At 37.3% G+C, this 22,397-nt stretch overlaps 1 protein-coding gene across 4 annotated transcripts in view; it reads right to left on the bottom strand.

The window, feature by feature from the left end:
• The window catches only part of ARHGEF6 (Rac/Cdc42 guanine nucleotide exchange factor 6), a 104,955-nt gene that overhangs the window by 26,826 nt on the left and 55,732 nt on the right, over positions 1-22,397 (bottom strand). For all 4 annotated transcript variants that reach the window (XM_046673349.1, XM_046673350.1, XM_046673351.1 and 1 more), the window contains 2 exons: positions 20,234-20,329; positions 18,725-18,847 (listed from right to left, as the gene is read on the bottom strand). In XM_046673349.1, coding sequence (XP_046529305.1) covers positions 18,725-18,847; positions 20,234-20,329 — 219 coding nt within the window. The remainder of the gene's footprint in view (positions 1-18,724; positions 18,848-20,233; positions 20,330-22,397) is intronic.

Raw genomic sequence — 22,397 nt, 5'->3', positions numbered from 1 at the left:
AGTACCGTTTTGTTACTGTTTAATAGCATAAGCAAAGAATTATCAACAGCACATTATTTTGCTGTATTCACACAATATAAAACCAAGTAAAAATTTGTTTCCCTAGTGCAAATGCTGTCCAATTCATTTCAACTCAATTCAATAAACCTTTACTCAGCTCCTCCTATGCAATCAGCATTGTGCCCAGGACTTGGGCTATAGTGGTGAGCCAGACAGTCATGATCCTTGGTTGCACCTATTCATCCAACAATTATTTATTGAGCATCTACTAAGTGATAGGTTCTGTTCTCTGCTAAGGATACAGCAATGAGCAAAACAAACATCCCTGCCTGTAGGGAGCCTGCACCCACGGGCACGGGGCACACGGTCTATCAGATGACCTCAATGCATGGTTTTAAAAAGTATTTTCTTAGTCACTTCAAACATTCTAGTTATTGGCTGGTCAGACGCCAAGGGTAGCAACTCACCAAGTGCTCCCTATCACCAGGGCACCCACTTTTAATGTTCCAGAGTCAAGTTCAAAATTCAGATAGCAGTATGTTTGCATGACTAACCTCAAAGTCCCGTAGCCTAGGATCTGAAACCAGTGCAGCAGGCTACTCAAACAATTCCATAAGGCAACAACTTGGTTAAAAACCAGGCTGTATTAATATTTTACAAACTATGGCCTGTAAATGTCTAGTTGCTAAGCTTATGCTTTCTCTACCCTTTGGCACCCTCTGGATTGTCTCCTTTCCACCAACAGGATACTAAGCCCTGGGGCTGCAAGATCATTTTATACATTTACGTAAAATATAATTACAGAAGGACACTTATTGCCTAACTGACAGCATATTTTGAAAGTTCTGCTTATCACTTGTCCCCTTTACCTCCCTGCTTGTCCATGCATATCCAGTCACAAGTCATCTTGTGTCTGCTTATTCCTTTCCAATCTCACTGCCACTGCTTTAGTTCAGGCCTTCTTCATCTCATCCCACCTGGTTCACTTCAATAGTTCAACTGGTCTCCTGGCTTCCAAGCGTTTTTGCTTCCAAACCATCCTGCAGACCGCCATTTTAATCCTGTTGCTTTCCTAGTCAAGAACCTCTGATTGCCTACAAGATCAAGTCTTAACTTTTTAGACTCCTACTAGGCCCACCAATCTCTCTCATCACTCTCCAGTAAGAACCCTCTACTACAAAATGATCTACTTATTCTGCCTAGAACACATCTTACGCAGCGCTTCCCAACTGGGATGTGTTGCAGTAGTTGTAAAATGTGTTCGACGAAACGAGCTTTCAGTAATAAAATACTAGGGAGGTTGGGAATGGGCTGGATTGCAGGTTGTCCCTATTCATAGACATTCTCCCTCTTCGGGCTTTTGTAAGCAGGAGAGAAAAGGATGGAGTGTCAACTTAGGTGCCAGCAGCCTTGAGTCTTATAGCATCACATGCATGTCAGTGGGTAAAAAGGGCTGGGAATCGCCGCCTTAAGGGAAGCTAGAGTGCATCTGAATGGTCACATCTAACAGTCAATGCTGAGTATTTTATCAGTTTTTGCAGTCTTGTTCCAGAAGCAGCCAAGAGGAGGGAAGTGCCCTGGCCTTGGAGTCATAAAACAGATTTGGTGACCCTGGATCGTTACCTACCTCAGCTGATTCACCTGTAAAACAGAGATAAAAGCTACTTCCTACCAAAATTGTGAAGATTAAATATTGAGGTTTGTAAGGCTACTGTTTCATGCTAAGATCTTTGCCTGCATTCGTTCTTGTTTAATATTCACAACAGCATCTCAACATTTTATCCTCATTTTACAGATGAGAAACCTGAGACTCAGGAAGGGTGAGTAACAGCAAGTAAATGGCTAAGTTGGGGTTCATACTGAGGTCTGAAGTCAAAGCCTCAGGTCTTTCCATGACACCACACTGCCTCCGTACAGGAAGTACTTTGTAAACTTTAAAGCAGCCAATAGATGCAATTTCATTACTATTCTTATCATTCCAAGGCAAATACCTTGCTCAAATCACATCTTTAAAGACTAGCATTAAGCAGGGATTTCCAGTTAATAGAAACGCAATTGATGTTTAATTTCCAATCAAGAGCATAAAGTGTACAAAGAGGTTTAAAAATTCATCTCATACAAATATAATTAGGAAAATAACTTGAATTTGGAGAGTACATTTGAGTAGAAATGTAATCCAGAGAAAATCACTTTCTTAATTTCTTTTCAATTTGGTAAACAAGTCTTATGTTTTCTTTCCATGAGTAAATAACTGCCCGCATCCTCATCTAATTGATATAAGGGTTACAACAATTAAAAGCAAATGTTAATGTGTCCTTGGTTCTTACTTTCCATGCAGCATTCTAACTTCTGGGCTTGTTAAATATTATAAAAGTATTTTTTTTAATTTTCAATATAGCATGAGATCATTATCTTAGAATAAAATACTGGCTATTGGAAAGAACACATTTTCCTAGTTCAACAAAAGAACAAAACTGTCTTATCAAGCCACTTCCCGTTACAATAAATAGATCCTAAAAGATACATTTACTTAGCCAAATTTAATACACAAATTAATATTATTATACATAAATATAATATATGCAAATATATGTCATTATACCAAAAAACAATGGGTCTTAAAAATACAGTTTTTAAGGGCCTACAATGGAGAAAAGAAAGTCTCTTCCACAAATGGTGCTGGGAAAACTGGACAGCCACATGTAAAGGAATGAAAATTGACCATTCTTTTTCACCATTCACAAAAATAAACTCAAAATGGATCAAAGATCTAAAGATTAGGCCTGAAACAATAAGTCTCCTAGAACAGAATATAGGCAGTACACTCTTTGACATCAGTTTCAAAAGAATCTTTTCAGACACCATGTCTTCTCAGACAAGGGAAACAATAGAAAGAATAAACAAATGGGACTTCATCAGACTAAAGAGCTTCTTCAAGGCAAGGGAAAACAGGATTGAAACAAAAAAACAACCCATTAATTGGGATAAAATATTTACAAGTTATTTATCCGACAAAGGGTTAATCTCTATAATATATAAAGAATTCACACAGCTCAACAAAAAATCAAAGAACCCGATCAAAAAATGGGCAGGGGACATGAATAGACATTTCTCCAAAGAAGATATACTGATGGCCAATAGACACATGAAAAGATGCTCACCATCACTAATCATCAGGGAAATGCAAATCAAAACTACACTAAGATATCACCTTACACCTGTTAGAATGGCAACAATAACCAAAACAAAAAGTGACAATTGTTGGAGAGGTTGTGGAGAAAAAGGAACCCTCATACACTGTTGGTGTGAATGCAAACTGGTACAGCCACTATGGAAAACAGCATGGAGATTTCTCAAAAAATTAAAAATAGAAATACCTTATGACCCAGCCATCCCACTACTGGGTATCTATCCAAAGAACTTGATATCAGCAATTCCAAAAGTCCCATGCACTCCTATGTTCATCGCAGCACTATTCACAATAGCCAAGACCTGGAAGCAACCTAAATGCCCATCAACTGATGATTGGATAAAGAAGATATGGTATGTATATATACAATGGAATACTACTCAGCCATAAAAAAGGATAAAATCGTCCCATTCACAACAACATGGATGGACCTTGAAGGTATTATGTTAAGTGAAATAAGCCAGACAGAGAAAGACAAACTCTGTATGACTCCACTCATAGATGGAAGTTAAACATAGAGACAAAGAGAATTGATTGTTGGTTCCCAGGGGAAAGGGGGGGGGGGTGGGGGGGAGGGCACAAAGGGTGAAGTGGTGTACCTACAACATGACAAACAATAATGTACAACTGAAATTTCACAAGGTTGTAAACTATCATAATCTTAATAAAAAGTTAAAAAAAATACAGTTTTTAATTTTATGTAGCCTGTTTGAAATGTCAGTGGGTTAAGATGTGCTTTTCAAGCTTAACATGTTCTGTACATGTGATGTCATACCACAGAAGCAATTCTCAATGTATGAATGCTGTTTGAAACTCAACATACATTTACCTCATAGAATGCATGGTGGATGGGGCTCTGGTATATTCTGGGTTGGGCTGAAAAGCTCAAGAAAACTATTATATTTGGTAATACAACTACAGAGCTTAACCATCTCATACAACAGTGTTTCTGTGGCATCTTTGCATAGATTTCTACTTTGAACGACGATAACTCGACCTAGAGCAGTCCTAGAAAAGGATCAGATATTTCTTCTCCCCACCTCGCTCCCTCCCCACCAGCCTTTCATGGGAACCACTGTGGTCTGGGAAGGGGAACCGAGGCCAGAGGCCAGAGGAGCAGGAAGGCCCAGGCCTCCAGCCAGTGGAAAATCCCAGGGATGCCGCTCATACTGGGTTGGGCAGATCTTTATTATCCTGTTTTCATTTATCCAGTTTCAGAGACCAGGCTGTCTGCTTCTTTTTTGTCCCCACCACTTTTTGCTTGGGTTCAGTCTTACTTGCTCCCTTCCCTGCTTCCTCAAACACAGAAACAGAAGAGAATCTACTCTCAGAATTTTTCCTGTGCTCCTCGTCTCTGAAGCAAGTCCACAACTCTTCGGGTTTTTCTCAAAGTCTTCATCGCTGACAATGATGGTAAACACAGAGCGAATAAAACCAACAAGAGGAAAGTACACAGTGGTGCTTGTGGTAGTCGCTGCAATAGAGACGGAAGTAAGGTCCAGATCTCTCTTAGCGCTAACTCTCTCCTCCTCTCCCTGCCCTCTTTTAACTCCAGGTCCCTCTCCCTTGTGAAAAGGATGGATGCCACACTGAAGCATGGGAGAGAAGTGGGTATTTTTGTAAGAGAGAGGTTATTCCCAGGAAGAAACACAAACTACAGTAGCAAGCCAGAAGGGGAGAGAGAGGGGAAATCCCAAAAGACTTCAGCCAGGGGATGGCAGAAGACCAGGGCAGCCATTCAAATATATGTAAATATGGGGGACACATCAAAGGTGGGGTCTGGTTATGTATTGAAATTCGGATAATACATTACTGCATTTTCAAGAGGACACCAACATGCAATCATACAATTTTAGGGCCAACATGCCTCCTCATTGCAAATTGTCACGTGCATTTCTGGTATGATGTTGCCACCTGCAGGCCGAAAGGAAGACGTTCACCTGACGGGCCTGCTCCTGCTCAGCGATGTTGCTGCTTCTAAGCCTCTACAGCTTCAGCAGAAACCCACCAATGTCCCTATTTCAGCTGAAACCTTCATCGAAAACAGGATTTGAATCTGAAGTTTTTGTGAATTTTACTCAACTATGCTTCGCCTCTAGTATGTCAGCATAAATAACCACAAGATGCACGCAAAATAGCCGAGATTATGTTAGAAGCACATCTGAGGAAAACCCCCAAATATTTTAATTTAGTTTTCATCCCTTACATGTAAATAAATGAGTGAGATAAAAATTCAGTTCTATGGGACACCAGTGAGTCTTTCATCACTTCAAGGGATATTAGAAAATTCTCAGTAAACATCACTAACCAAAACCAAGCAAACAGGGTATAATAATTCCCCAAAATGTTGAGACTCTTTAACTATGCAACAAACTTTAAATCATAATGTTTGAAGGAGTCTCCACTGTTATTTGTAAAATCAAATTCCTAATACAGGTAAATGCAATCACGTTTTAGCACATGGAGTTACAACAGAAACTTCTGTAAACACTACAAAAGTCTATTTGAGGTACACCATTTCTTTCTGGTATTTATCCAGAATTGCTGTTCTCAGATTAGAAGGAAAAGAATATGAGCTCATAAAAATAGTAAGCTAACATAAGGAGGGATCCCTTTTTATTGCTATTAAGAAATTTGTCCTTATAAACACAGGATGTTTATGTATCCATCACGGAAAAAAACACCTCTGACCTATTTTTTCTTTATTAAAGATAGGTAGTCAAGTATAAAAAACGTGCCTGGAAATGATAAAAACAAATTCAGGACTATGGTTCGCTCCAGTGAGGGAGGGAGGGACAGGAAATATCGGAGAGTATACACAAGACTACAATTGCAGCTGAAATTTGTTTCTTAAGCTGAATGGTGTGTATGTGGGTGTTCTTTATTTTATCTCTACTCTTTGTATGCTTGAAATATCATATCATTTTTTTTTCTAAAAAACAACTAGCAGCGGGTAGAAGATGCATAAAGTGGAAATGGGCAGGGGCAACAACGACCTTGTGCTCCACGCTGGGGACTTTGTATACGTTATTTCATTTAATCCTGCAAGGTAGGTAGTTTGATCCTCATTTTACAAGTGAAGAAACTAAATCTTAGAATTAAGGGAATTACTTTGGGTCCCAGCTTCTAAGTGGCAGAACTGTAAACTGAGACGATATAAAAGGGGTAAAAAGTTTAGGCTGAGATCAAGGAGTGGCACAAAGGGGCTTAAAAGGAAATGGTGAGGAGTTTCACTTTCAGGATGGCGGCATGACACGCTCCACGGACCCCAGTGAAACAAGCAAAGCTGGTGGAAACTATATTTAAAAAACCCAACCATTGAAAGTCTCTAGAAATTGCCCTACTGGCATATGATAAGTGAAAAAACTTTTATTCAAGAAAATATTCCCAGACTCAGAACAGGGAGAGTTTGTAGCATTTGAGCCACGACCTACTATCTCCCTCTCTCTGTCCCTCCCAGCTCAGCATAACAGAAACTCCACTCCAGGCAAGTGTGGCCAAGAAGACAGGTCTCCCTCTCTCCTCGGCTTCCAATCCAAGGACACAATATCTCACTAGCATATCTCATCTGCTTCAACTCTGAGTTCTAGAAGCTAAATTCCTGGCGAGTGCGGCTGAGAGGTTAGAAGCTTCCTCCTCTGCTCAGCCCCCACAGTTAGGGAGGAGGCTCTACCCCAGGAGTGACAAGCTGAAAATACTGGGGTCCAATCACCTCCGCTCCAGCTCACTTGTAGGGTAAACGTTTTATCCTAAGAGAAGAAAGCAGAGAAGACGAGAGGCTACTGCCTTGCCCAGTATCCAGAGTAACGGCTCAAAGATTTTGCCCAAGGAGAAAGACAATCCATAGGAATAGGGAGCTCTGACGCTCTCCCCAAAGGAATTGGTTTTAGTTAAAAAAGAGTGAGGGGAAATTCAAGCCTAAAGGCTCTCGCAAAAACAATAAAGATTTTGGTGGTAAGCAAATAAAAAAATGCTGGCAGTTCTTTTTAATTAAGAGCAACAAGCTAAACCATAGGCCAGCTAGGTCACTAGAGAGAACCAGGGAAAGAGATAGTGAAGAAGTACTAACAAGGATCAGAACAAACTTCAAAGACTGGTCTCAAAACTACCCTTGCTTGAACTTAATTGGATCAGATGGCAGATCAATTTATGCCCCAGGGAATTGTGAAAAACATTAGAGCAATCAACTGGAAATTAGTGGAGCCTATCAGCTGGATGTGATACCAAATGGGGGCAGGCAGCTTAACAGAGAGGTCAGGAAGAGACAAAGGGAACCCTGCTAAAACCACTGTCATTTCAGGGTGACTGTGTGCGTGACCAAGGCTGTGCCCTCTGAGAAGAGATATCAAAGGTTGCATACTGTGAGGGAAATAGACTTCACAAAAATAGTCTAATCAAGTTACTAAACACACAAATAAGCAAATGACAACAAAAACAAACCCGAGAGAGGAGGGGAGGGAATCAGTATCCAGAGTTCCTAAACCTAAAACTGCATAACTGTCTAGTTTTCAACAAAACAAATATGTGACATGCAAAGAAACAAGAATGTGTGACCTATACATAGGGGTATGGAGAGAGACAACAGAAATTGCCCGTGAGAGTGACAAAATGTCAAATTTAATAAAGACTTCAAAGTAACAATTGTAAATGTGTTCCAAGAACAAAAGGAAACCATGTTTAAAGAATTAAAGGAAACTATGATGACAATGTCTTATCAAAGAGAGAATATCAGATAGAAATTATTAAAAATAACAAATGGAAATTCTGAAGTTAAAAAGTACAATAACTGAAATTTTTAAATTCACTAGAGGTACTCAATGGTAGATCTGAACTGGATGAAGAAAAATCAGTGGACGTAAAGATAGATTGATAGAGACAATGCAATCAGAGAAAGTAAGAATAAAACCATGAACAGAGCCTCAGAGAGACATGGGGCATCTTCAAGCACAACAACACATGCATGATGGGAGTACCAAAAGGAGATGAGAGAGAGCATGGAGCAGAAAAAAAAATTTGAAGAAATAATGACTGAAAACTTCCCAAAATTGAGGAAAATATTACTCTATGCATCCAAGAAGCTCAATGAATTCCAAGTAGGATAAATGTAAAGAGATCCATATACAGACAAATTATAGTAAAAATGTGGAGAGACAAAGAGAAAATATTGAAAAGAGCAAGAGAAAAACAACTCATCACGGGCTAGGGAACCTGAATAATATTAACAGTTAATTTCTCATCAGAATTAATGGAGGTCAGAAGGCAGTGAAACGACATATTCAAAGGAATGAAAGGAACAAAATTGCCAACCGAAAAATCTATGTTCACCCAAACTATCTTTCAAAAACAAAGGTGGAATGAAAACATTCTCTCAATAAAGAAAAACTGAGAGAACTCTTTGTTAGAAGACCCACCTTACAAGAAATACTAAACTTGTAGGTTAAAATCAAGTAAATCCAGATGTAAATTCAAATCCACATATAAAAATATAGGGCACCAGTAAAGGTAATCGTGGAATTATGAAAGATGGTATAAATACATATTTCTCCTTCTTCTCTTAACTGATGTAAAAACAATTGTATAAAGCACTATTATATAATTACGTTGTTGGGCCTATGACATATAACAATGTATTATACTTTACAACAGCAGCACAATGGAAGTGAGTGGGAGGAAAGCCCTATTGGAATAAGGATATGATACCAGAGAGTAACTCAAATCCACAGCAAGAAATGAAGATAAACAAATGGTAAATAAGAATGTTAATATAACAAATGCTATAGATATATCCTTTTTCTCCTCTCAGTTTTATTAATATACATTAATTTTATTAAGTAATAATTATAGCAATGTATCATTGGGTTTGTAACATATAGATGTAATATGTATAACAATACTAACAAAAAGGGAAGAGGAAACAGAACTATACTAGGCGTAACATTTGTATATGTGACTAGAATCAAGTTCATGTAAATATAAAATAGAATCTGACGAGTTAAGATATACATAGAAATCTTCAGAGCAATCACCAAAAAAATAATTCAAAAAATCATTAAAGGACTTCTGGTTTCAGCTCTGACATGCAAAGAGCTTGGAAGTCATCATTACTATCCTCATAACGAAAACAAACTGAAATCAATGACTTTTCTTAGATCCACTGAGAATTGAGATCACAGGGAAATCCACCACCCCCAAATTTGGAAATATAGGCAAATACAGAGCATTAGAGCTGAGATTAGCTTCCCTGAAGGAGAAGGCACTAGAACCAGTAAGTGGTAGAAACACTCAAATGGTAATTCTGATGAATTGCAAGAGCCTGAGTATGGAATAGCTTTACAGTTAAAAACTCTCAGAGGCCCTGGGAGCCCAACCCTTTGGTGGGCTTTGCATCCAGGAGCCCAAGCAGGGTCTCATGGTGAAGATCAGAGAAAAATCCCCTTGTCTTTCAGAGAGGGGGAGAGAAAAGTAACCATTGTGAAATGCACCCAGAACATTCTCCATAACAAGGGCTTGCTCTCCAAGGGAAACTATGTTGCCAGAGCCTTATCTGACCTGAGGAAGGGGAGAGGCCAGTTCCAGCCTTCTCTCATCTTCCTGTCATATGTGAGAGAAGGAAAAAAAGACTAAGGAATGCATCTAAAAGTCACAGCTCAGAGACAGGTCCACTAAAAAACTGAAATTTATTCATAATAGTATAGAATGTATCCCCTCCACCACACCTTACTACCACATCAATAGGGTGCCAGTATAATAACAGTAGATTACAGTTGAGAGAGCCACAAGACACCAACTCTATTTAAAAAGGAATTCTTAAGAAACACAAAGATACAGAGGGTGAAAAAAAACAAGGAAATTAAAAAAAATTGAAGCCCTTGTACTTAGAAAATGCACATGCAACGAAAGAAAAAATAAACAAGTGGGATTATATCAAACTAAAAAGCTGTGTACAGCAAAGGAAACCATCAACAAAATAAAATGGCAACCAATCAAATGGGGAAAAATATTTGCAAATTATATAAATGATAAGGGATTACAATCCAAAATATATGAAGAACTCATACAACTCAAAAGCAAAGAAACAAAAAATCCGATTAAAAAATGGGCAGAGAAACTGAACAGACATTTTCCCAAAGAAGACATACAGATGACCAATAGGTACATGAAAAGGTGCTCAACATCACTAATCATCAGGGAAACGCAAACAAAACCACGAGATATTGGCTTACACCTGTTAAGATGGCTATCATCAAAAGGACAAGAGATAACAAGTGCTGGTGAGGATATGGAGAAAAGGGAACCCTTGTATACTGCTGGTAGAAATGTAATTAGTTCTGTCACTATGGAAAACAGTATGGAGGTTCCTCAAAACATTAAAACATAGAACTACCATATGATCTAGTAATCCCCCTTCTGGGTACATGTTCAAAGGAAATGAAAAAAGGATATCGAAGAGATATCTGCATTCCCATGTTTATTGCAGCATTATTTATAACAGCCAAGACATGGAAACAAACTAAGTGTCAGTCAACAGGTGAATGGATAAAGAAGATGTGGTATATATATACAATGGAATTTTATTCAGCGAAAGAAGGAGATCTTGCCATTTGTGACAACATGTATGGACCTTGAGGGCATTATGCTAAGTGGAATAAGCTACACAGAGAAAAACAAATACTCCATAGTATCATTTATATAGAAAATCTAAATAAAAAGTCAAACTCAAAAAAGAAAGAGAAAGAGAAAAGAGAGTTGTCACATACAAGAGAATCCACTTAAAACTATTAGCAAGTTTCCAGCAGAAACCATGCAGATCAGAAGGAAGTAGGATGATACATTTGAAGTACTGAAAAAAAAATTGTCAACTAAGAATACTGTATCTGCCAAAATTATGGTACATAAATGAAGGAGAAATAAAGACTTTCCCAGGTAAACAAAAGCTGGGGGACTATATCACCGCTAGACCTGCCTTACTAGAAATTTGAAAGTAAGTCCTTCAGGTTGAAATGAAAGGATACTAAACATCAACACAAAAGCATTCTTAAGTATAAAGCTCATTGGTAATGTTAAATACATAGACAAATACAGAATACTGTAATACTGTTGACAGTAGTGCATAAATCACTGTATATTTATGCACTACTGTCACACTGATATGGAAGTTAAAAGACAAAAGTATAAAAAAATAACTATAAAAATATGGTAATGGATATACAATATAAAAAGATGTATTTTGTAAATCAATAACATAAAGTGGAGGGAAGCTAAAGGTGTAGAGTTTTTGTATGTGATTAAAGTTAAGTTTTTATCAACTTAGATTATTATAACTATAAGATATTTTATGTAAGTCCTATGGTAACTACAAAGAAAATACCCATAGAAGATACGCAAATGAAAATGCAAAAGAATCAAAACATGTCACTACAAAAATTCAATGAAACACAAAGGAAGACAGCAAGAGAGGAAAAGAGAGATAAAAAAACTACTAGGTAGACAAAAAACAATGAACAAATGGCAATAGTAAGTCCTTCCCTTTCAATAATTACTTTAAATGTAAATGGATTGGACTCCCCAATTAAAAGACATAGAATGGATGAACGGATAAAAGACAAGACCAAAATATATGCTGTCTACAAGAGACTCTCTATATTTAAAGCCACACACAGGCTGAAAGTGAAGGGATTGAAAAAGACATTCCATGCAAATAGTAACCAAAAGAGCACAAGGGTGGTCACATTTATATTGAGCAAAATAGACTTTCTTTCAAAAACTGTCAAAAGAGACAAAGAAGGACAGTGTATCATGATAAAAGGGTCAACTCACCAAGAACATATAACAATTATAAGTATGTATATAGGCATCCAACAGCAGAGCACCCAAATACATGAAGCAAACATTGACAGAATCGAAGGGGAAAATAGACAGCAACACAATAATAGCAGAGGACATCAATACTCTACTATCAGTAATGGATACAACGTCCAGATAGAAGATCAATAAGGAAACAGAGGACTTGAAAAACACTATAGATCAAATGGACCAAACAGACATATATATATCATTCCACTCAACAGAGCAACATACTAATTCTTCTAGAGTATATATAGAACATTCTCCAAGATAGATTACATTTTATGTCACAAAACGAAACTTAACAAATATAAAAATATTGAAACCATACCAAATATATTTTCTGGCTATGGGGGAATGAAACAAGAAATTAGTAGAAGAAGTAAAACTGGAAAATTCACAAATATATGGAAATTAAACAACACACTCTGGAACAACCAATGGTTCAAAGGAGACAAAGAAAAATCAGAAAATATCTTGAGACAAATGATAATGAAAACACAACATATCAAAACTTATGGGATGCAGCAAAAGTAATCTTAGAGAAGTTTATAATAACAAATGCTTATATTAAAAAAGAGAGATCTCAAATAAACAACCTAACTTTAACCTCAAGAAACTAGAAAAGGAAGAACAAACTAGGCCCAAAGTTAGCAGAAGGAAGAAAATAATAAATATTAGAGCAAAAATAAATGAAATAGAGAAAAGAAAAAAAAATGAAACTGAGTTGGTTTTTTGAAAAGATAAACAAAATTGACAAACTTTTAGTAGATCAAGAAAAAAAGAGAAGACTCAAATAAATAAAATCAGAAATGAAATAGGACAAAGTACAACTGATGCCATGGAAATAAAAAGGATCATAAGAGACTACTATGAACAATTATACATCAACAAACTGGATAACCTAGAAGAAATGAATAAATTCCTAGAAACATACAACCTACCACAACTGAATCAGGAAAAGATAGAAAATCTGAACAGACCAATAACAAGAAAGGAGACTGAATCACTAATCAAAAACTTCCCAACAAAAGTCCAAGACCACATGGCTTCACTGGTGAATTCTATCAAACATTTAAAAACAAATTAACACCTATTCTCAAACTCTCCAAAAATTTAAAGAGAGGGAACACTTTCAAACTCATTTTATGAGACCAGCATTATCTTGATACAAGAGCCAGACAAAGATATCACAAGTCAAGAAAACTACAGGCCAGTACCCTGATGAATATAGATGCAAAAATCCTTAACAAAATACTAGCAAACCAAATCCAAGAGCATAGGAAAAGGATCATGCACCATAATCAAGTGAGATTTATCCCTAGGATGCAAGGATGGTTCAACATATGCAAATCAGTATGATACACCACATTAAAAGGACAGAGGATAAAAACCACACAATCATCTCAATAGATGCAGAAAAATTATTTGACAAAATTCAACACTCTTTTATGATTAAAAAAAAAAACCCACTGAACTAATTAGGAATAGGAGAAAATTACCTCGACATAAAAAGGCCATATATGAAAATCACACAGTTAACATCATACTCAATGGTAAAAAACTGAAAGCTTTTCTTCTAAGATCAAGAACAAGGGATGGATGCCCACTTTTGCTACTTCTATTCAACATAGTACTGGAACTCCTAGCCAGAGCAATTAGGCAAGAAAAAGAAATAAAAACCATCCAATGGGAAAGGAAGAAGTAAAATGATCTCTGTTTACAGATGACATGATTTTATATGGAGAAAACCCTAAAGACCTCACAAAGAAACTGGTAGAACTAATAAGTGGATTCAGTGAAGTTGCAGGATACAAAAAATCAGTTACATTTCTTTTTTTTCTTTTGAGGAAGATTAGCCCTGAGCTAACTACTGCAAATCCTCCTCTTTTTGCTGAGGAAGACTGGCCATCAGCTAACATCCATGCCCATCTTCCTCTACTTTATAGGTGGGATGCCTACCACAGCATGGTTTTTGCCAAGCGGTGCCATGACCGAACCCGGGATCCAAACCGGCAAACCCCCAGGTCACCACAGAGGAACGTGGGAACTTAACCGCTGCACTACCAGGCTGGCCCCCAGATGCATTTCTATACATTAATAATGAACTATCTGAAAAGGGATTAAAGAAAGAAAATCTCGTTTACACAGGATTGAAACAAAAAAACAACCCACTAATTGGGAAAAAATATTCACACTTATATATCCGACAAAGGGTTAATCTCCATAGTATATAAAGAACTCACACAGCTCAACAACAAAAAATCAAACAACCCGATCAAAAAATGGGCAGGGGACATGAATAGACATTTCTCCAAAGAAGATATACAGATGGCCAATAGACACATCAAAAGATGCTCACCATCACTAATCATAAGGGAAATGCAAATCAAAACTACACTAAGATATCACCTTACACCTGTTAGAATGGCAACAATAACCAAAACAAAAAGTGACAATTGTTGGAGAGGTTGTGGAGAAAAAGGAACCCTCATACACTGTTGGTGGGAATGCAAACTGGTACAGCCACTATGGAAAACAGCATGGAGGTTTCTCAAAAAATTAAAAATAGAAATACCATATGACCCAGCCATCCCACTACTGGGTATCTATCCAAAGAACTTGAAATCAGCAATTCCAAAAGTCCCATGCACCCCAGTGTTCATCGCAGCATTATTCACAATAGCCAAGACCTGGAAGCAACCTAAGTGCCCATCAACTGATGATTGGATAAAGAAGATATGGTATGTATATATACAACGGAATACTACTCAGCCATAAAAAAGGATAAAATCGTCCCATTCACAACAACATGGATGGACCTTGAAGGTATTATGTTAAGTGAAATAAGCCAGACAGAGAAAGACGAACTCTGTATGACTCCATTCATAGGTGGAAGTTAAACATGTAGACAAAGAGAACTGATTGGTGGTTACCAGGGGGAAAGGGGGGTGGGGGGAGGGCACAAAGGGTGAAGTGATGCACCTAAAACACGACTGACAATAATGTACAACTGAAATTTCACAAGGTTGTAAACTATCATAATCTTAATAAAAAGCAAAAAAAACAAAAAAGTAAAGGGATAGCAAAAGATATATTAATAATCAAAAGATAGCAGGACTAGCTATATCAATTTCAGAAAAAGCTGACATCAGAACAAGGAAAATTATCAGGGATAAAGAGGGAGCATTACATAAAGATAAAAGGGCTAATTCTCCAACAAGACTAAGTCCTTCATGTGAATACACCTAACAACAAAACATCAAAATACATGAGACAAAAACGGATAGAACTGAAAGGAGAAACAGACAAATTCACTATTATGGTTAGAGACTTCAACATCCCTCTGTCAGTAATTGACAGATCCAGCAGGTAGAAAATTAGGAAGGACATAGTTGAACTGAACATCACCATCAATCTAGTGGATCTAATGGACATTTATAAAATATTTCATTCAACAACAGCAGAACACAAATTCTTCTCAAGCTCACACAGAACATTCACCCAGATAGACTCAATTCTGGGACATAAAACACAATGTAACAAATTTATAAGAATAGAAATCAACAAATGGCACTAGGACAATTAGATATCCACATGCAAAAGAACGAAGTTGGACCCCTACCTCACACCATATGCAAAAGTTAATTCAAAAATGGATTTAAGGAGCTAAATGTAAGAGCTAAGACTATAAAATTCTTAGATAGGCATAAATCTTCACGACCTGGATTAGGCAACAGCTTTTTAGATATAAAACCAAAAGCACAAGCAACAAAAGAAAAACATAGATATATTGGATATCATCAAAATTAAACTTAAAATTAAAACTTTTGTGCTTCAAAGGACATCATCAAGAAAGCGAAAAGACAATCCACAAAGTGGGAGAAAATTTTTGCAAATCATATATGTGATGAGAGTAAATAAAGAAAAATATGTAAATAAGTGTTGCAACAAAACAATGAAAAGAAGAATAAGTCAACTAAAAACTGGGCAAAGGATTTGAATAGGCATATTTCCAAAGAAGATATTAAAATAGCCAACAAGTACTTGAAAATATTCTCAACGTCATCAGCCACTGGAGAAATAGAGAGTGACTGCTACTGGGTATGAGGTTTCTTTTTGGGATGGTCAAAATGTTCTGGAACTAAGTAGTGGTGATGGTTGCACAACCTTGGGAATATTTTAACAACCACTCAATAGTACACTTTTAAATGGTGAATTTACGGTACGTGAATAATTTCTCAATAATAAGACAAATAACCCAATTTAAAAATAGGCAAAGGATCTGAATAGATATTTCCCTAAATAAATATATACAAATTGCTAATAAGCACATGAAAGATGCTCAGCATCATTATTCATTAGGGAAATACAAATCAGTATCACAATGAGACATCACTTCACACCCACTTATGGGGACTATAAACAAAAGGACTGATAATAACAAATGTTGGTGAGCATGTGGAGAAAATAGAACTCTCAGAAATTGCTGGTGGGACTATAAATTTGTCCAGCCACTTTGGAAAACTGTCAGATAGTTCTTCTAAAGGTGAAACATAGAGTAACCATATGATCCAGCAATTGCACTCCTAGGTACCTACCCAAGAGAAAAGAAAACATCTCGACACAAAGACTTGCACAGGAATGCTCGCAGGAGCACTATTCACAATCCACATGTCCACGAACTGGTGAATGGAAGAGCAACATGCAGTATCCACACAACAGAATATTTTTTGGCAATTTAAAAAGCCATATACAGATACACGCTACAACATGGATGAACCTTGAACGCATTATGCTAAGTGAAAGAAGCCAACACAAAAGACCATATGTTGTGTGATCCCACTTAAATGAAATTTCCAGAATAAGCAAATCCATAGTGACATAAGGTATTTTAGTGGTTGCCTTGGGCTGGCAATGGGGAGTGACTGCTACTGAGCATGGGTTTGTCTGGGGAGTGATGAAAATGTTCTAAACTTGATTATGGTGATGGTTGCACAACTCTGAATACACTAAGAACAATTAAACCATACACTTTCAATGGGTGAATTGTATGGCATGTGAATTATAATTCAATGAAGCGTTACATAAAAAAGGAAATGGTAACATTTTATTTCTTAAGCTGGGTAGCGCGTACATGGGTGTTCATTTTATTATAATTCTTTGAATTTGCATTTAGATTACTCTCTTTTTAGGTAAAATATATACCTTAATAAAAATATTTTTTTAGAAATCTGACAGACCTGGATTCTAATTCTGGTTCAACCACTTAACAGCTACAAGTTCTTGGGCAGATTATTTGACCTTCCAATGTCTTATCTGTAAAGCAGAGATGGTAATAATAGTGACTCCCTCATAGGCTTTTACGTCATGTGCCTGGCACATTGTCAGTGTTATTACTAGCTAATATTAGCTCTAAGCAGTTGAGCCACTTGCCTACATAACCCAGAGTCATGGCTCCTCTTTCTTCAAACTCCAACTTCGACATTTGCTATTCCACAAGAGTTCAGAACTTTGATCAGGGGTAATAAAATTGACCTTCAATCAAGTAGGACCTACTGAACTTTACCTTAAAAATGCCCTTGCATAATAGCTATATAAAGTCAATAAAGCTCCTAAGAAATCAGGACAAAACCAAAATTGCCACCACTTCTGAGGGTTGGTATCAACAGTATTCTAGCCTGGGTCTGGGAGTTCAAGTTTGGGCCAGATTAAGAGAAGAACATTCTTTTCAGTCTTGAGCAGCCTTGAGAATCCATGTCCATTCTGAATCTAGTCTCCAGGTTAAGTCCTAAGAGCGTCTGTATGTTGTTCTTGCTAGTGTCCCACGTCAATTTCTAGCACATGATTTCAAAGTTAAAACTGCATCTTTAAACCTATCATACAGTATTCCAGCCCAGACGAATGTGACAGTGAAATGTGTCCGGGATGAGGAATCCGAGGGTAAGGAAGGGTAGGAGAGATGTGAACTTATCTGGGTCCTTTGTAAGAACTCTCAAAGGAGACACTATTCTGTTGTTCTCCACTAATTTGAAACAATTTATATTCATGTATAATTATTATCAGAGCGCGTTGCTTAAAGTACCTGCCACACAGTTCACAGTGTTGGTTTCCTTCCGCCTCTCCATGTTAATAGCTGCCTGTTAGCCAAAGCACTGGTTGAAACTTCCTCTACCCGAGGGAAAGTGAAAAAGAGATGAAGCTAGGCAATTTAGCTGTTTGTCGGCAACTCAGATAAAACATCCACCAGGGCAGGGGAAGGCTAAACCATTGGATCTAAACAGAATTTTACTTCAGGAAAGCATCACCTGACCCTTCCCTTACCCTACCCCACACTGCAAAGTCTCCCAGCATCCTATGAATTACCCTTTTACGATACATGTTTACAACGTTTAATTTCATGTCTGTATTTCCCTTAAGATTCTATGCTCCGTGAGAGGAGAAACCCTCTCTTCCTTGTTCGCTACTGTATCCCCATCAGCTGGAACAGGACCTTGCACAGGGTAGATGCTCAGTACATGACTTGTTGCATTAATAGACAATCAACCCACGCAACGATGAATCAATTTCTGGCGTGATGAATGGGAATAATCAAGAGTTCAACTGGAGACCTTGGATTTCCAAATGAGCTGGTCCTAGGAAAGGATCTCATTGTGAAACAGCCTATTTGGGGAAGTGCTAACAATTTACCTGTGCTGGGTGAGTACATTTACAGCTGAAGGATGATTTGCACAGTAAGCCAGATACATAGATTTAAAATGAGGCATGAGGTTCAGTAGACAACCTCCTACTTTGTGTTGGTTTTCTGGAAACCTGTAAGGAAAACAGGTGAAACACAAATTTAAATTAGGAAACAGGGGATAAAGGAAGATTATTCCAATTAAACCTGATAACATGCATACCTTTTGAATTCTTTTGTCAAAGTTAAATGAGAAACTATAATAGAACCATTTAATCCATGAAATGCAAGTTCTTGACCACTGCTTTCAACTCTAGTCACCAAACATGGCACCAATCCATAGGGTCAGATATTTATTTGGAATTACTAGATAGGATTTTTTAAAGATGCTTATTCAAATCATAATTCAAATTTTTAGTCGGGCACACCAAAATACTCTTGGCTAATTTATGTGAAGTTCAAAGACAGACAAAACTAATCAAATTCAAAAATGACACATCACAAATGAGTATTATGTAGTCTTGGTGGTCTGGTGATTGCTAGTCAAGGCGGCCTCAAGACTTTTAAAATTAATTTTTTAAATTACGATCCACCTGTTTTCATTTGTAGAAAAATCAGAAAAGCACATGAAAGAAAAAAAAATTACTGAGAATTCCACCATTCAGAGATACCTATTATAACAATTTGGGCATATTCCATGGACTTTCTTCTACATGTTTCTCTATAAAATGGAAAACAAAGATTACAAATCTAGTTTGTGATCTGTTCTTCTCACTTAGTGACCATCTTTCCATCAATAATCTGGATCCCTAACAGCATTTGGAGTGGCTCTGCAGGTCTCTTTAGTGTGGGCTCTCACCATCTTCCTCCCTAGAAACCACCTTTGTCCCATAAAGCTCAAGAAACAGGCAATTGCCCCAATTTCCCTATACACAATGAAAGTCGCCAACTTCTCTGAGATACACTGATTGGAAAATTAATCTTGTTACAGAAATATATTGTCTGATGATCATTACAGTTCATTCTGCAGTATGAAGTTGAACAACTCAACAATCTAGCAAGCCATAAATATGTGCCGTGGTTTATATAAAGTTATACTTTTCCTTTCCCCATGTTTTATGTGTTTCAACTATTAATATAGTAGACATGACTAAAAGAGAACAAGCTTGCAAAACTGAATGAATAATCTGAATAACTTTTCCAAGTAATTTGCAACGTACAAAAGAAAATAACTAATCTATGTCAAAAGCATCATCCATGGTCCACCGAGACCTTATTTGTCTCTTATACCGACCAGAAGCAGTAAACTGATATGATTTTTAAATAAAGTCAGAAATAATTTACTCCATGTGGTTTGACAATGTGAATACCACCACCTAGTGTGTTTTCTCTGTACTGGGACAATTTATGAAAGTTGTAACAAATGGACAAACATAAAGTGCCCCTATCTAAGACAATAGCTAAAAGGAAAACAAAACACAATACTGCTGGCTATCCTAAGGGTGCTACGTGACACTTACTTAGAACATTCTTCCAAGGCTTGGCAGAGCGTCTGTTGAAATGTGCATACCTCCTCAAAGTTTCCCAATAAAGACGTAAACTCCACAGAACTCAGGCTGAAAAATATGCATAGGTAGTTTCAGTGAATAGACCTTGAGGATGACTCCAGTTATCTATCTCTAGCCTAGTTAACTGATAGTTTGTTAATAACTGGAAAATGGGACAGGGGAAGCAATCCCCACATTTTAACTTTTGCTTTTTAATTAACACCACCTCTGTGATCTTAAGCAACTTTCTAATGCTTCTTTCCTTGACTCCCTTTTCTGTAATAAGAATAATGATCCTAAAGGAAAGGAAATCTTTATGAAAGGAGTGGGGGGGAGAAAATAGTTCTAGTTTCCTTGTTTGTTTTTGGAGTGGAATGGAGTCAAATAAAGACAAACTAAACAATTTTATCCAGGGCCTCCGTACTAAGAGTTTTCTCATCCATTCTTTCCCTGTCAAATAGCAAGTGATAATAACAATGCAAGCCAACAACACTCATACAGCACTTGACACTTATGCAACAATTTTACAAATAATAGCTCATTTTAACCTTACAACAGCTTTATGAGGTAGGTGCTATTGCTATCTCCATTTTACATATCAGGAAACCCAGGCTCAGAGAGGTTAAGCAAATCACCCAACGTCACAAAGCCAGTGAATGATGAAACCAGAATTTGAACCAAAACATTCTAGCTCCAGAGTCCATGCTCTTAATCACTTTTTTGGAGAAAACTTTTCTGAAGATTTACTTAAAAAGCCAGTGTCTGCCACATATTCTTTCTCCTTAATATAATAATACAAGGGGAGTGTTTCCAAGAGAGTCATTTTCGCTGACAATGAAAATGAAGACCCAAACAAACATTACCAGTAACCCTGAGAGTCTAAAAGTTCCCAGTTCTTCTGCTATAATGCCCTCCTGAACCACGAGCTGGAAAACCCCTATTGTGGGTGTCAAAGCGAAACCTTTAGCCAGCCAGCTTCCTTGGCTGCTGCTCTCTCATAACAACAAGAACCTGACTTGGGGGCTTACCTGAACTTGATTGGGGGCATATTTGGCCCCTTCGGGATCAGACAATAAACAGTCTGGTTTGCTCAAATCACGTTGGGGTCTACAAGACAGAACCAAAGGAAACTTCCTATAACTGCATTTTGAATTTATTTGGGAACAGAGCAGTTCTGAATCAGGCCTCTCACCTCCTCTGCCGTGGCTCTCTTCCTTGTCTTTCCTCTTACTGTTTCTTGATTGCTAATCAGTCACTTCTTCATTTGAAATCTTACCATCCGCCCCCCCAGGGTTACCACTTCAGTTTCCCTCTCCTCCTGCGCCTGTCCCCTCCAGAAAACAGAAGGCACTTTCACTCTGTGGCAGGAGACACAGTGGGTTCAGTCTGGCCACTTACTGGCTTTGTGATGGGTATGGCAGTAAGCCTCTCTGGACTTTAGTTTTCTTATTTATTCAGTGGGGATAGTCATTTCTTCCAGGGCACTAGACCCAATGATTCACTGAGGTTCCATTCAGCTCTAAGGACTATGATTCACAGAACGCTTCATGTTTTACATAATAATAACAAAAGGCACTTTGTTGTTGATCATGTTTAAACTCTTATAAAATACAGGAATACAAAATCCTTTCAAACTGAAGTAAGATTCCCATAGGGCGATGAAAATAACCAAGTGGGAAATTTAGCAAGACATTAGGTAAAACCAGATTAAGCAAGCATAATTTGGAAAAAAGGAGAAAAATAGTGAAATATATTAAACTTATTTTCAAGCCCGAAGACAACAGTTTAGGCAACTGTCCAGCAAAAGTAAACTGACTGAGATAAGAGAGAAGGCTTTTGTCCTCCATTATATGGATGGACTGCGAAATTTTCTACTTGACTTATAGATCCTAATCTCTCATAAAGTTTAATTAATTAAAATAAAAACACAAAAAATGTAGTTAGCCACTGTTTGTTAAATATGCCATGCCCACAAGCATAAAAAAATGAATGGTCAATATTTTTCTTTTGTGAAAACTACGTTTTCGATTCAGGCCTCAGACAATCACTTCAGATTTCTAAGACCAGAATAAGGTTTGAACATTTTATTTTAAAAAAAACATTTTAACATCCCTTTATCATTCACTTTTGCCTGGAT

This window comes from Equus quagga, chromosome 10, assembly GCF_021613505.1.
Source record: "Equus quagga isolate Etosha38 chromosome 10, UCLA_HA_Equagga_1.0, whole genome shotgun sequence".
NCBI lineage: Eukaryota > Metazoa > Chordata > Mammalia > Perissodactyla > Equidae > Equus > Equus quagga.
The sequence above is the reverse complement of the archived record's forward strand: the minus strand, read 5'-3'. Positions and strand labels throughout refer to the sequence as shown.